Source organism: Neltuma alba, unplaced genomic scaffold, assembly GCF_004799145.2.
Source record: "Neltuma alba isolate B1F8T4 unplaced genomic scaffold, ASM479914v2 tig00002066_pilon, whole genome shotgun sequence".
NCBI lineage: Eukaryota > Viridiplantae > Streptophyta > Magnoliopsida > Fabales > Fabaceae > Neltuma > Neltuma alba.
The window spans coordinates 1-15947 of record NW_021632726.1 but is presented as its reverse complement, the minus strand read 5'-3'; the positions used below and the strand labels follow the sequence as shown (position 1 = coordinate 15947).

The window sequence follows — 15947 nt, the reverse complement described above, 5'->3', positions numbered from 1 at the left end:
TCTTCATCTTGTTTATACATATCCAAATATATTAATGGTTTGTCTTCTGCCCCACTTTTGACTAAAGCTATAAACTAATCCTACGAAGAAACGGGCCCTCTCCTCCACTTTTGACTAAACTATTTATGGATTTCCTTATTATTTGTTCATCTTGCAATCTATGGACGTCTCTTGAATTCCTTTGTCCACACGTTTTTTAAAAGAAAATCGAGTTAATTTATCAAATCCTTTTGGCGCTTTGATGCAGGGGAAAAAAAAAAGCTCCTTAAGTTAAAATGACACTGCACCAATGTAATATTCTTCTATTATATATGTAAACTTGTACAACCTTAAGATTTGAGAATGCATCACAAACAACCTTTTGTTTTTGAATTTAGCCTTGTTAATAAATCAGGAACAGAGTACGTGGCACAATCTTGTTATATACGTTTAGTATGGGGCCAAAAATGAACCAATCCGAAACATCATTTTATTACTTAGAAGACTTACATGAAATTACAAATCACACAGGGGTTATTAGATGCGATTACATTTATTACGCGACTCTCTCAAAGAGAACTTTTTCAATGTGAGAATTTACAGTTTCTGGATGAGTGTGAGCTGCATAATAAAAGCTTTTAGTGACAGTGAGGAATGTTTTCTTCATGTTGAGATCCATGCCATTTGAAGAGAGAACCAACTGCACTAGCTCTTGCATTTTCACTCCTATTTCTGCCTTCCCCTTGTAGCTAACATTGCTATTGTTTTCCTGATATAAATTCCAAACCAGATATATAAGTGAACTGTATCATGCATACATATACTACCACTAAGGAGATGAAATAATCTCGTTATTAATGAATGAAGCTGATTAATGATGTTTCTAGTTAAGAAGTAATCACCTCGGTGGTTTGGAGAGAACTTAATTGGTGGCAGATTTGATTAGAGAGTTGGAGAAGTCTGTGATACTGAGGATTGATTTGTAAGTAATGAGGAAGTTGGTAGCCTGCATTTAGGTTGATCATGTTCACCAACAGCTCAGCATCTCCTTCCCACTGATCTCCACCGCTTTGCCATCCCAAGAGCCACTTTTTCCACTGCATGCATTCAAATATCATTATACTGCAGAATGAAGTTACGGAATATTGCATTTGTATTAACGAAGACAGATCACTTACTGCATCATGAAGAATATCGAAGCCAGCAGAAGGTGAGCTCTGAGAGAAGGAATGCAAAGTTTCTATTAAAGTCCCAAAAAGACCCTCCCTGCTCCTGTTTTTATTCAGCCATCTGCGATATGCATATATTATTAAGTTAAGCTTCTAATCAGAAATAAAAACGTACTAGTGAGAAGTGTAATTACCGTTCATTTAAGGAGGTACTGCTGTTATTGAATTCATGAACAAAGGCTTCTCTTTGGTGTTGGTCGGGATATGTGTATCTGAGTGTGTGAATGAGAGCAGAAGTTTTGACCCATGCAAGCCGTTCTTGGGATCTCTCTGGTTCAAATATGTTGGCTGTAGCCAAGAAGTAAGCCAAAAGAAGCCTTTCTTTGCTCAGTCCGAACATTTCTAGTCCACATTCTGAGTACCACCTGTATAAAAATCATCATAACTTTTAGTTAATATTTCTGACTTTTATGCACCCTGCCCAGAAAAATGAGAGAGATCTAGGTTGATCTTACTGTTGAATTCTGTTCCATTCTACTCGGTGCAAGGATTGGCACTTGTTATAGTCTAATTTTCCAAGTTCAAGGTTACCGTTGTTGCTGACTTTGTGCAGCCTGCAAAACATGAAAACCATCTTTAATTTTCAACTCAAAATATAATGTTCAGATCATATATCCCAGAATGAGACTTCAATTAGCTAGTTACCTGTAGAGAGTCTTAGAAATCCAGACATCATCACCACCACCGTATTGGTCCAAGTAAAATCTAGTCTCTACTCTTGGCAAGCTTGCATACCATGGGAAATCCAATGCATAACTCACCTGTCATTATCGCTTAGAAAACTTAATAACAATTTTAATTTTTGTTCATAAGAATTAGCAAACTTATTTACAGGTAATATCGAATGAGCTTAAAGAAGAAATTAATACCTCGCCTGGCAAATCCTTGGCAATGATCCACTTATCAAGAATTTGATTATCAGCTCGTTTTTTAGATAAGAAATTGGTTGCATATTGCCTGCCTTCATAAAGAATTGTCTCTTCTGGGAATTGAAATTGAGTGGCTCTGTAAAAGTTAAACATCACTGTTGCCCCTTCATCTGTTTGTCCTGGCAAGCAGCAGAACTCGCCATCTTTCTCAAACGTTTTAAACACATCTGTCCCATATGACCCACCAATTTCATTCATTAGTATTTTCCTGGAAAATTAAGTTCATGTTTATTGTTGTCCAATATGGTATCTTACTTACTAGGTGAAACATCGTAGCCGTTTAGTCTTAATAGTCTGAATCCCATGGATGTGTCATCAAGGTCTGGCAAGTCTGAATCTTTTGTCCACCCAATGCCTCTCTCATTCCAATTTCTGAAAAAGAGTTATTGATAATATTGATCAAAATTCCATTGTTCTTGTTCCATTTGAGGTTTAAACTTCAATCAAAGTGATTTTAATTTCCCAACGTTACAATTTTAAGCAATCAATTGCAAGCTAGACAAACCCCTGAGATGGTAACCCGTTGGAGAAAAAGAGAAGAGAGGCAGTTTATACCTGTGAACATAATCTAGGATTTCTTTAATATGTGGTTGAAAATATCTTGCGATTCCCAAACGCTCCAACCGATCAACAATCCATAGTTGTTCGAAAAATTCTATGGGGTAGAAATCTGGGACTGCAATTTATTAAACAAATTAAAAAAAAAGGATTAATGTCACAATCATTCAAAACTTAATGTTAGGCAATTTAGATCAATTCCATGATGTTGCATAATTATTTACTCCCCTAAGTCTTAAATATAAAATCTAGCTGAACAATTTGTTTTGGTTATAAATATAGAACCTGAATTGTCTTTATCTTCCTCATTTAATGTTTTTCTTCCAAATTACGCTTATTAATTTCTTAACCTCAAATCACAAGTGTCATACTTAGTACGAGAGAGTACAATATATATAATTATACGCACCTCCGCCATTAAAGTTTTGGGCGACATTGTTCAAGTAAGTGAGGCAGTGAGGGTCGTTGCTTTGAGTGAAAGCAAAGGCAGTGGAAGAAGGACAGAACAAGTAAGAGCCATCTTTGCTTCTTACATTCTGAAGCTTATCCCATTGAAGCCCTGGTATTGCTTCCAAGCTGAACAGCAACGTCGTAGGAACACTATGCAAAACTTCCATCGGTATCCTTTTTCCCATCATAAAATAAACCAGTCAAACATTTGAGTATTATGGGGTCGATTTAGGAATAGTTCTTCATATAGTTTGGATCTTTGAATTTAAGAGGGAATCTATAATCTTTCTATTATTAAATCTATAATCATCAGTATTATATATGTACCGTTTGAGCTTGGCATCTCTCCTTGCAAGTATTTCTGGGAGGCCAGGGAAGTCATCAGGCAGATCCATGTTCAAACCTTTTGCCCAATGCAGAAGTGTTGGCAGAATGACTTCAAACCCACATGTCATGTGCTCTCTATTTTCCGTTTCCAGCGTGTTCGCGTTCTCTTTGAAGAACTTTAGCCCTACATTTATTTAAAATTATTAAATTAATATGTAAGATTTACATAAGTTCTCTAGACTATATATGCATCATGTTGGAATTATTCAATAGTCGAACAATGGTGTGAGGAAATTCCATTGAGCAGACTAGTCAAATTTTTATATATAAAAATGAAGCAAAATGACCGCTAACCTGTCTGCATTCTTGCTCATTTGAAAAATAATGAGTATTATTATATGGTCACTTTTAAGATGAATTGAATTGTCCATTGGAAATTTTAAACTAATTTTCATTTTTATATTTTAAACTAAATTTATTTTATTCTAGAAAAACCCAGAAAAAAAAAGAGTCTAAATGATTACTACATTCAGTCCTTGATATAAGAGTTAATTTAATTTTCAATTTGGTTTTAATTATAAGACCCTAATTGACTTTGTCTCTCTTATATATCTAGTTTTTTTCAAAGTAGTTTTTGTAGCAGTTGCATATATTAGATGTTCTATCAAATGATGATTCTAACTAATACACATGATTAACAAGAATATTTTAGGGAAGACAACACCTATTTATTACAAATAACTAATTTAACAGACTTAATTAATTTACTCAAATTAGTCAACTAACTCTTATATATATATATATATATATGTATATTAAGGACCGGAGGTAGTACTTTATATCCTTAATTTAAAAGTTAGATAATTAATTTGGAGATATTAAAAAGATTCATTAAGTTAATTATTTATAATAAACATGTGTTAGCTTTCTTAAATTACCCTTTTTAATCATGTGCTTTATGAAAATACCTTTGGGTAAGAACCCCTTACAATTAGTAGGAATATCTTTTTAAAAACAGTTACAAATTTAGGAGATAAAATGGACTTAGTTCTTATATTTTGTATTAGACGTAATCCTCTGACTAGTTTATTTATTAAAAGGTGAAGGCAGCAAGTAAATGGCCCACATGTTTGAAGATTTGACCGAGAGAGTAAGAAACGAAAGAATGATATAACATCTCAACTAATTAGGGTCATAATATAAGGGGGGAATCCTACCTTTGTGGACCTTTTCCGGATGAACGTTGTAGTGTGTTAAGACAATAACAGAAGCTAAGGTGCAAAGAAGCCTATCATAAGCCACAAATATATCCGCATCTCCCCAGGATCCATCTGGCAGCTGATTCTCTATTAACCATTGAAGAGATTCTGGGAACTGAGGGGCCCCACTTCCATTCACATCTTCAACCAGAGCGAACAATGCTGTGTGATAAGCCGATGGTGATATACTCTTCTCTCCTTCTTTTGATTCTAAGTTCTTTCTAATGCTTTCCACTCTCTTTCTGATCTCATCGTTCTTCACAGAGCCCTAATTTTCATATCAAAACAATACATGACATTCACATATAACACATCAAACTCACTGCATTAATATTAACATCGCACGTATGTCAACAAAGTGTTCAATAAAACTATACGTACCTCCAAAGCTTGTTCATCTTCTTGCTTCACCTGATCGATCCCACTCTTCCAATTCAATTTCGGGGTTGTCAAACCTTCCACGAGTTCTGATGAAGTTTTTGGCTCTGATATGCCTCTAGTGCTTTTTGCTCTCAAGTCAGAGTTATTCTTCTGTGAAACTATGACTTTAGCATTCAACCGCGAAGCCCCTGTAACAACATAATGATCATCACATAGGCTTATAAAGAGAACGATAAATTAATATACTCGTAAAAACCATTAAGAGGTTGAAGTAGTTGATTAGATTACCAGGAAAGGTGTTGTTAGAAGGAAGATGGATTGGCAGGGGATTGATGGAGGAAGAAGATAAGTCATGGCGAGTTGAAGAAGAAGGAAGAGACTGAGAGTAATAGTGATATAAGGTGGATTGAGAAGCCATTATGGCTTGCTTAGCTGCTTCTTCTTCTTCTTCTTATTGGAATAATCCTCTTCCACTGTAAATGGCCATGGCGATATTCATATGCCATTATATTTATAAGGATTAAAGACAACGGGTGTGGAAAAGCACGCGCAGCCTCCAAATAGATTAAATATTATGATGTTCAAACTATTCTTGCCCCACTTATTGACTAGTGCTATAATATAATCCAATGAAGAACCGGGCCGTCTTCGTGCACATATTTTAATGATAGAAATAGTTATGGTTTTCCTAGTTATTTGTTTATCTTGCAATATAATCCATCGACCTGGTTTTAATTTTTTTTATTTATGTTATCTTAAGGGAAGATAAAAAGAGAATTTTACTTGACCTGAGAAATGACTCATTCGATCGTGGAAAAGTTTACTGGGTTTACAGATATAACCATTGTTTTTCCAAGGAGAAAGTATTCTTTTGTTTTTTCATACGTAGAAGATATAGATCATCCTTAATAGTATACGTTATAAATAAAAGTCGAGAATTGAATTTTCAATAATTTGTATTTTTTTGACTACTTCTTTTTTTAAAAAAAAAAAAAATACAAGACCTCAACTACTTCTCTTCTTCATTCTCATGGTTTTCCACACCATGCAATGTTGATCAGTCCAAATTCCATAATTTTGTATATAAATTATTGTTGTTGTTGTTGTTGTTGTTGTTGTTATTATTATTATTATTATTATTATTATTATGATGCACGGATGAAAACCTTCATAGTAAAGTTCTTATGCATAAAGGATGGGGAAAATTCAAAGATAGAACAACAGATGGGAAATAGCGTTACCAAAATTTTTCGTCCATCGATCGAGCCTTAGTCGTCATCAAGACTTCTATTAATTGTAAGAAGAATCTATAGACTCACAAATTTTGTTGACAAAACTTGGCATGTATTGAATTTTCTGAGTTAGGATTCTTTTGCGAAAACATTAATGGAAGATGTAATAATTAATAAATTAAATCACATGCTAACTAATTGAGGTTTTTTTTTTTCATTCAAAATTTTGAAATGGCTTTAATTCAATGAGCATAAATGCATAATATTATATATCTGAATTTTTAATGATAAGATGGAATTTAATTCCAATAATAGCACCTAGCTTTGATTGATTTCAAAATTAAATTTAATCCATTAAGGGATAAAGTTGAAAACGTGAAAAACCTATGTAGGAAATGTTAAATGTATCAAAAAAAAATGTAGGAGATGTCAAAACTACTTAAGTTCAGTCTAAATTAAGCATGTTTTTCATAATAATCACCGCAAAATCAATGTTCATGTGGATGTCCTTGTCACTTTGATTGCCTATTTAATGATTTGTGTCCGTTTCCGTTCCTCCATTTTCATGCCGCCAAAGTTTCCGCGCAAAGTTAAAATAGTTTTTTGTTTTTTGTTTTAAAATCAACATGATTTTGCAATCTGAGGGGGAAAAATCAAAAGATAATAGCTTTTTACTATAACTACACAACATTTAAAAATACTTAAAGCGAAATCATTTATATTAATATATAGATTTTTAAAATATCAAGAAATCATGAAAAAAAAGTTCATATCTATAATATCTTTTTTGTAAATTGATATTTAATAAAATATTAGCATAAATTTTTAAATTTTATAAAGCATAAATTTCATCGTTAGCATACTTTAATACTACTATAATTTAATGTTACATCATGCCGCATTTGTTAGAATTAAATAATTTATGCTATAAGTAATTCTTACATTAAGAGCCAGAAAGTAAATTTAATTAATTGGGAGGAATCCATCATGTGCTCTTATATCAAAGTTTATCCCTTGTACTCACCACAAAAATATGATATATAAACAATTTATATAATGAAAAGTAAATAATTTCGTAAAGTAGCCTAACATATCCCTTATAAATGAAAAGTTCACTACGTTAATCATAAATTAATACTCCCTTCACCCCATTTACATAAACTAATAAAATATATCTTTTATTTCTATACTAACAACATATTTTTTTTGTACGACGGAATACACAGCAACAACATATTTTACTTATGCATGTATATGTAAGTGTATGGGATAATAAGCACATAGATAAATACAAATGAATAATTTATTTATCCATGTGATTTAAATACTAATTTGGTATGTTAATTGGTTTTATAATTTTCGGCCCAATATCCTGTCTTCATGGCTGATTTTTTTTAATTTTATTATCAAGTCAATAAAGCTGGTTGCGTGGGTAATGATATATCTCATAAAAAATTTAAAAAAATCACTACTATAAGGTTTTAAAAGGAAGAATATAATCACAAAAAAAAAAGAATCATAATAACATGTAAGTACTATGACTTGTCATTCATTTGTTATGAGATTTTTTGTAGTGATTATATTCATTCTTTGAGGTCTTTTTCTTAAAAAAAAGTGTAATTTTAAATCCACTTTTGGATATGAGAATTTTGTTAATTAATTATTTATAAATGTATTTTTATAAGCGCTTTTAAAGTTTTAATTTTTAAGGTCTGCAATTCTAGAACCCTCTCAAGGCCCGGCTAGATTTGGGCATTCACCTTTTTTTCAAACTAGAAAAGAAAAATCATTATTGTACTATTAAATTCTAGAGTAAAATACTTTAACCTTCCTTACATTTCGTTTTAATTACACAAACTTTCCCTCTATTTTGAAAATATACACTTAAATCTAAACTGTTAATTCCGTTAAGAATATTTGAAAAAGTTTTTTTAATTCAAATTTATATTGAAATACTTTCTATTTACTAAATTACCCTTCATAATACTAAATCCCAAAATCTTAGTTAAAATTACATCGAAGAATTTAAGATTTTCACCTTTATCCTAATTTATTTTTTTTTATTTTTAAAAATGTTGTTTGTTTAATGTTTTTATCGTATTGGGCCAAAAAATTAAGTAATTTAGTTAATGCAAATATAAATTTAAATGATTTATATAAGTTTCCAAACTTGAATAATTTATATTATGTGAAAAGAAAATAAGTATTCAAAATATTTTCTAGCCATTTAAAAAAAATCTTAAGTTTCAATATTTCATGAGAAACTAAAATTATATAATTTTATAATATAATTGAAATTAAAAATTTTGAAAATACATGTATTATAATTATTTTTTATAGTATCAAAACTTATTTTTTATAGATATAAATGTTTAAATAATATTTATGTTAAAGAGGGATATTTTGGTCAAAATAAAAATTTAAAAGTCAAACTTAACAGTCAACTAACGACTGGATGGATGGAAATTGAATTTTAAAAATATAAGAAAAGTTTATGTAACATTCATTTCAATTTGAAGGGAAGTTTATATACGTTTTCAAAATAGAAAGAAGATTTCCGTAATTTAGATAAAATAGAGGGGTTGTCAAGATATTTTACTCTAAATTCTATCTTCTAAACAAAGCTTCAAGCAACATGACTGATTTAAAGTCAGACGTATGAGTACTTGAGTCCAGGTTCAACGAACATTTCACGTGTTATATAGACATGGCCTATTATCACTGCGATTATTCTTACCGGGCAAAAAAGATTCGTGAGATTTATACATATTTCTTAATTCTATTTTATTAACAACAATTTCATTAATTTAACATTTAAGTAAAATTTATTTTTTAAAAAAAATCAGAAGAAATCATGTATAAATGAATATAGAGAGTTCGAATTCACCCCATTGCCATATGAGTTATCTCTTAGGTGACATTTTTACCAATTATGCAGCTATATGAAATTAAACTATAATATTTTTATAATAAATAATAATAGTCAAAGGTTGTGTTGAATATATAAATATATATTGATATACTCATAAAATTAGCTTTTATATAATAATTGGTAATTGACTATTAATGGGCCGCTGAAGACTACTCAAAATTGAATCTGGAATACTTTAAAAGGTTAAAAAAAAAAAAACAAACAAAAGAGGCTCGTGTGGCATATGGAGACAGTAAATTTACAGTAATTCTATAATGAAAGCATAGTCTGTTTTTATTATAATATATCGAATGAATTTCATTTTACAGAAAGTTATTAATTATATGCCTTAATAAAACTTAACAAAAAATATTTTTCACAAACGATAATTATATGGTTAGTTTTAGTAAGTTTATGCATTATATAATATATTGGAATGCGATACTTTCGATGGCAAAAAAAGGAATGCGATATTTTACTATTGTTTATAAATCAGAATTTTATTTTCCGTATTTTAAGAAGAAATAGTTTTAAATACATGTAGATGATAATTTTAACAAGACTAAAGTATACTTTTGGTCTCTTAATTTTATATAAGATTTTATTTTTGTCTTTTAACTTTAAAATGTAATCTTTTAGTCTTCTAACTCTAAAACCGTTAATAAAAACAATGATATTGAGCTATTAAATGTTGATAAAATATTACTAAATGTTATAATATTAAGTTTAATTTTCAAAACAGTCATGATTATTATAAAAAATTATCATTTAAAATTAAAAATTTTAGGGTTAAAGGACTAAAAGTATGCTTTTTAAAGTTAAGAAACCAAATTAAAACCTTACATAAAATTAAAAGACTAAATGTATACTTTAGCTTTTTAATGAATAATGAAATAATTTTTGCCCAATGACCCAAGGCCAGCAAGACTAGGAGAGACCAGTAATTATTCAATGCTCTCTAGAGAGAGAGAGAAACGTAGCCGCCATGAATTTTTATAGCAAGTCCCGTTTGGGACGAATTATATTTTAATATTTTTTTGAACTAACTCAGTTGATATTAATATTATATATAATACTTATTTCACATGTTTATAGTTAATTAAATTTTATATTAAGGATTGAAATATTTCTATGAAACTCTTAAGAGAATTTGCGCTAATAATTTTAAGAGATGAAATTGATTTTGGACCCCTAATATTTGTAGTTATTACTCATTAATCAATCAAAGTTTCTTAAGTGGCTGAGCCGTCTTGAGCTGTCCCTCAAGACTCGAGAGTAACTGAGACAATAAGAACAGAGTGAGATGAAGGTAAGAATGAAGAATTCAACTTTAAATCATGATTTAAAAATATAAAGTAAATATAATTAGAACAAGTGTCTTTCTTTTGTTGGCTAGGCTGCAGAAGCTGTGTGGTTTATTGTTTAATTAACTAGTTTTTCCAATAATAATGATTAAATAATTTTTAAAGTGGACACATATTTATTTCGTTTATGACAGGCGGTCGACATTGGGGTGTAATTTAAAATAAATACTATGCATTATTTTTCTAAGTGAAAATTTTATTTTAATGCTTTAGTCAAATGTCCATTTTCCGAGCTCACCTTTTTTTTAATAATTTAATCCCTTCATTTCAAACAGGCCAGTATAGACTTCTCGTGCACATACACTCTCTTCAATTATACTAATTTTAAATCATAAAATAAAAAACTTATTATATATATGGGATAATGAAATTATGGTTTCTCAGTAAGAAAATTGATACTTTGATTTATAACTATGACTCTTTTGAACTTGACAGAGCAATTAAGTTAGTAGCTAGTCTAGTTGCATGACAACAAAAAAAAATCCAGTTGCACACACATTGTATAATTATACTATGATACTCTATATTAATAATTTTTTTAGAGTGACCAAAATATTAATATTATCTTACAAAAGATCTAAATATGATTTCTAACCTATATATTGTTATCCACACACACATTGTGATGACCAAGAGTATTCCACACATAAAATCACAGTATCAATGTTCATAACAGACAATACAATACAACAAATTTAGTAAAGTTGTGAATTCGAATTAGGTTGTCGATGTGAGGATCTTGTTATTAAGGTGGGCAATCTGTAAGTATCTTTGTAAATAGTCTCTAAGTAAAAAGACATACCCTGACTTTAGTGAGCTCTGAGAACTCAACTTACCTAAACTTTTATTCACAAAAAAAAAAATTATTAAATTTAAGATTCAAAATTGACGTATAATTTTTACTTTGTCCAATCTAGCAAGATCCATATTTAATTTAAAATGAATAACATGCCTTTTTTTCTAAACGAATAAAAAAAACTGTATTGGATTAGTAGAAGAGTACTTAATTTAAATATTTTTATAAAAGTTTTATCTATTAGGTCCTTGAAAATCGATCATGTATACTTTTAAAACATAACAATAAACACCCAAAAACAGAAACTTACAAGTCTCAAAATAGTTGGCTAAAAAAATCTCAAAAAAAAAAGATCATTTATTTTCCGAAATAAAATATATGAATCATGTGACGGCATTTTTTGTTAAAAAAGGTTAATTTCATTAATATTCGCTGCACTGAACGATACAATTATCAATTAGGCATATATCAACAAAAGTTATAAATAAAATGTTTCGAGTCAACTATTGAAACTTGCACACGATTCTAACCTTTTATTCACGTTAATTAGTTAATCTACATCGGTGTTACGGGTATTTTTCTAACTGAAAAAATTTGTTTTATTGTTTAGTCAAATTCTGTTTCCATAGTTTACCTTTTTAAAATTAATTTGAGTCCTTTATCTTCTTGATTAAATTGACCTTTCATAAAATTTTAATATTTTATTTAGTCACGATAATTAGTCAATCCACATCAGTATTATATGTATTCTTCTAAATGAAAAACATACTTTAGTTGTTTAGTCAAATCCTGCTTTCTTTCTTCTTCTTTTTTAACCCAAGATATCCGCTGTGAGTAACGGTGGCTAATCCCTCACACTATATGCTTTCCAAAGGGGCTTTAATACTACCCATGAGACCATCTCTATACATACTATCAAGGATCAAACCGCAGTTAAATATTTAAGGAACCCAATGAAGTGTCAACTATGTTAGGTGTCCTGGTTTCTTGTTTTTCTAGTTTAGTTTACCTTAAGGTTAATTTAAATCATTGAATAATTGACTTCTATATATTAATCACACACCTTAATTATTGACTGCTGTGGCATTAAGCACTCTCTGAATTATAGTAATCGGTTCAGTTCTATCTTAATTGCTAGCACTCTCTTTATAGAGTGTAATCATATTAATTCATCCTACGGCATCAACAATAAATTCACTCGTTTCAATAAAATTTCTGCATCTTGGCAAGTTGCCTGCTCATTTATCATCATCATCATCATCATCATTTCTTCACACACAATCTTAGCATATAGTTAAATCTTATTATAAATTTGGCAAAGAAAAATAAATATCATTATAAAACCTTGCTGGAAGTTTTCAGAACTCGTCGTCATCAAAACTTCAAGATCTATTTAATATGAGAAAAATGGAGAAAAGTCAAGACAGGAAGGTAAGAAAATTTTAATGAATTCAATTTTAAAAAATGAAGAAGTGAAGTTTAAAAATTTTAATTCATTTTTCTTACTCACATCTTTTTTTTATTAAAATTTTATAACCCCACTTCTCCAATCTGTTGAATTAAACTCATTAAAATTCTCATCTCCTTTTTTTTTCTCTCTCTCTATTTTTCTCGTGTCAAACAAATGGCTAGGGATCGAGAAAGTGAGTTATATAGAAAAGATAGAAAAAATGCCGTTTGTGCTAATCAATCCCTGGTTCCCCCCCCCTTAATCTTTGAACGGAAGGGTTAAGAAATTTTAATTTTATGTAGGAATATAATAGCTTAGTTTGGGGCAGACTAATTTAATTTTAAAGTTTTCGTGACTTTTGCGTTTTTAATTCATATTTATATCATCACATATGAACAAGACTCCTTGTTTTATCAATCTTTCTTGTGTTTACTGTTATATAATTCGACATCGTATAATTATTCTTAAGAGATGGCCGAATCATCCCAATGCTGATAGATTAAGAAGTCAATCAAGATCGGTTGGCAAAAAATAAAGAATAAGAAGTTGATTAAAGTCGTATTAGATCCTAATCTATAGGAAGGGCGCATATGCGTTAAGGAAAAATTAAGGAAAAATAACTCTTTTTTCCCTCCAGGCTTTAATTGTCTTATCTAACTAAATATTTAACATGCTAAACTGATTTTCGGTTCAACGAATCATTTTCTAGTCAACTCTCAAGTTTTCAACCTGAAAAAGAAAAAAAAATAAAGGAAAAGCTAAAAGGTAAAAATTTGTCACTTTTGACTTATGCAGGTAAAACTCATTCTATATATTGGTAACATTTTTATTTTTGTGGCCTTTAATAAAACATTTTAATTCGTAAAACTAAAAATTATTTGCACGTATTACAAGTATCCAACAAAGTGTAAAATATATATACATATGTCAAATAATAAATCTTACCTTTAATTATCTTATGCAACAACTTTTAATATTTAAATAAAATTTTAATTTATTGAAACGTTTGGGTCATATATATATGGGTATTGTAACGTGTCAGTCTATGTTGCTGAATCTGATAAATAAAATGACTGAAAGATTCAAACAAGAATATTCACTCATCAAAATAAGTAGGTGAAGGGCAATTATTTCAGTTGAATGAAATCTAAAAAAAAAAAATAAAGACTTAGAAAACAGAACAATGGAGCCAAAAATTCGACGGTTTAATTTATTAATAATGATATCCTTGTCCAGCTAGAAAAAGAAGACTTTGAAGTTGCTAATTGACTAGGAAAACGAGAGCTTTCATGTTGGAAAAGTAGGAAGAGGTGAGGCTTTTTTTGACCAACTTTATTTCACATAAAGCTGGAAAAAATAAAATATGTACTAGTTAAAATTCTAATGTCCTAAATTTCAAAACGAAACCCAAATTTATCCAAAATCTGCCGTTAAAACTATTTAACTTCCACTATTTTCGTGTGAATTGCACTTTGAAATACTATCGTACCAACTATATATGTACTACCTGGAGAATTGAACTAATCATAGGGCTCATCAGTTTTTCCAAAATTTAGATATATTTAGTTTATTTTCAAAGAAATACAACATAAAATTAAAATAATATTCCAGATTAAAAATAAGGAGAAAACTTATATCCAGTTCATTAGATCCAGTCCAACCAGTTAACAAATCAATACGTGTCACCTAGATTAATTAAACACGTCACCATTTCACACTGTCTCCCCTCTTTAATCAGTTGCAAGTTCCTGAATCTACAGTCCTATTTGCTACTATGGAATTAATAACACAGATTGCTGCCGTCCACTGTTGGTCAATCTTCCTCGGCTGACAATCCGATCCGCTTTGCCGAGTACACTGCCACTGCCCTCTCTTCACTGCCGCGGCAACTTCTTGGGCACTGTCGGCATTTCTCATCGGCTGCCGTCATTTCTTGACGATCACCGCCCCATGAACGGAGATAGGGAGGAGAAATCCGTAGTAGCAAATAGTATTGTAAATTTAGGAAATGACTGTATCTACAAGAATCTCCTGCCTTCTATGGAGCTCAAGTTCACAAGATCTTCGTAATGCTATCTCGGATGTCTTTCCCCTGATGTAATCTGTTTTGATTTTTTTTTTCCGGTGAAGGTTTGTTTTGATTTGTTAATTTCTCAAGCTTAAGCTTACCTTGTTATTTGGGGGGAAAAAAAACACAAGAAGGAAATGATTAATGTTACGACTCGTTAACGGAGCAGGAGACAATGTGAAATGATAAGGTGTGTTGTGAATCCAGGTGGCACATGCTAATTAGAGAACTGGTTGGACTGGACCTAATGAACTGGATATAAGTTTTCTCCTAAAAATAATGATGAATTAATATGAAATTTAAATTTTAAAATATAAACTTCAAATAAAATAAATATGTGTGTGTTTTTTTTTAATACAAATTTCTCTCTTTATTCATTTATATTAAGACAGAGATAGCTAAAATATATGAGTATATTAAAATATAGAGCCCACACATTATGTAAGAGTTTAGGTATAGAGATAGTTTAGAGAAGTAATTAAAGAGAGAAATTCGATAAAAGCGGAGAGAGGAGCCGAAAGGTAAACGGTGTAAGGAAATAGAATAACGGGTTTGCTCAGTCATAATTATGTTGCTTCTGTAGTGCTATATGAAATTCTCCCTTTTTCTTTTATGTTAATTTTTCATTTATGGAATTAAAGAGATTTTAGATGTGGAGGGAAATCCATATTATCATATTTTTAAAATATTGTTAGAATAAAATAATATTTTCTTATTATATATTTTGTATACTTTTCAATGAAATCATATTTTTATGCTTTTGTGTTAATTATGATTTTAAAATTTGTGATTCTTTTAACTGTTTTTTTTAGCCCTCTAATGAAGTACTACCTTTAGTTCTATTTATAAAACCTCATTTGTAAAAATCTTATAAATAGAACCGGAGGTAGTGTCATTGAACAGAGTTTGGATTCCCTGAAAATCCGCATAGAAGAAGTACTTGTAATCAAATTTCTTTTAGTAAAGATTTATTTTTTGACACGATGTCACAAATTTGTTCACTTTAGATTAACC

General features: G+C 30.0%; 1 protein-coding gene across 1 annotated transcript; it reads right to left on the bottom strand.

The window, feature by feature from the left end:
- Positions 1–447: 447 nt before the first annotated feature.
- Positions 448–5579, bottom strand: LOC114716263 (ent-copalyl diphosphate synthase, chloroplastic-like). Its single transcript, XM_028901249.1, has 14 exons — positions 5401–5579; positions 5113–5300; positions 4690–4999; positions 3473–3656; positions 3105–3319; positions 2693–2813; positions 2397–2509; positions 2078–2304; positions 1854–1969; positions 1664–1762; positions 1343–1573; positions 1158–1269; positions 882–1076; positions 448–748 (listed from the first exon to the last, which is right to left on the bottom strand). The coding sequence occupies exons 1-14, from the start codon at positions 5528–5530 to the stop codon at positions 536–538; spliced, it is 2454 nt and encodes an 817-aa protein (XP_028757082.1). The 5' UTR covers positions 5531–5579; the 3' UTR covers positions 448–535.
- Between the last annotated feature and the right edge of the window lie 10368 nt (positions 5580–15947).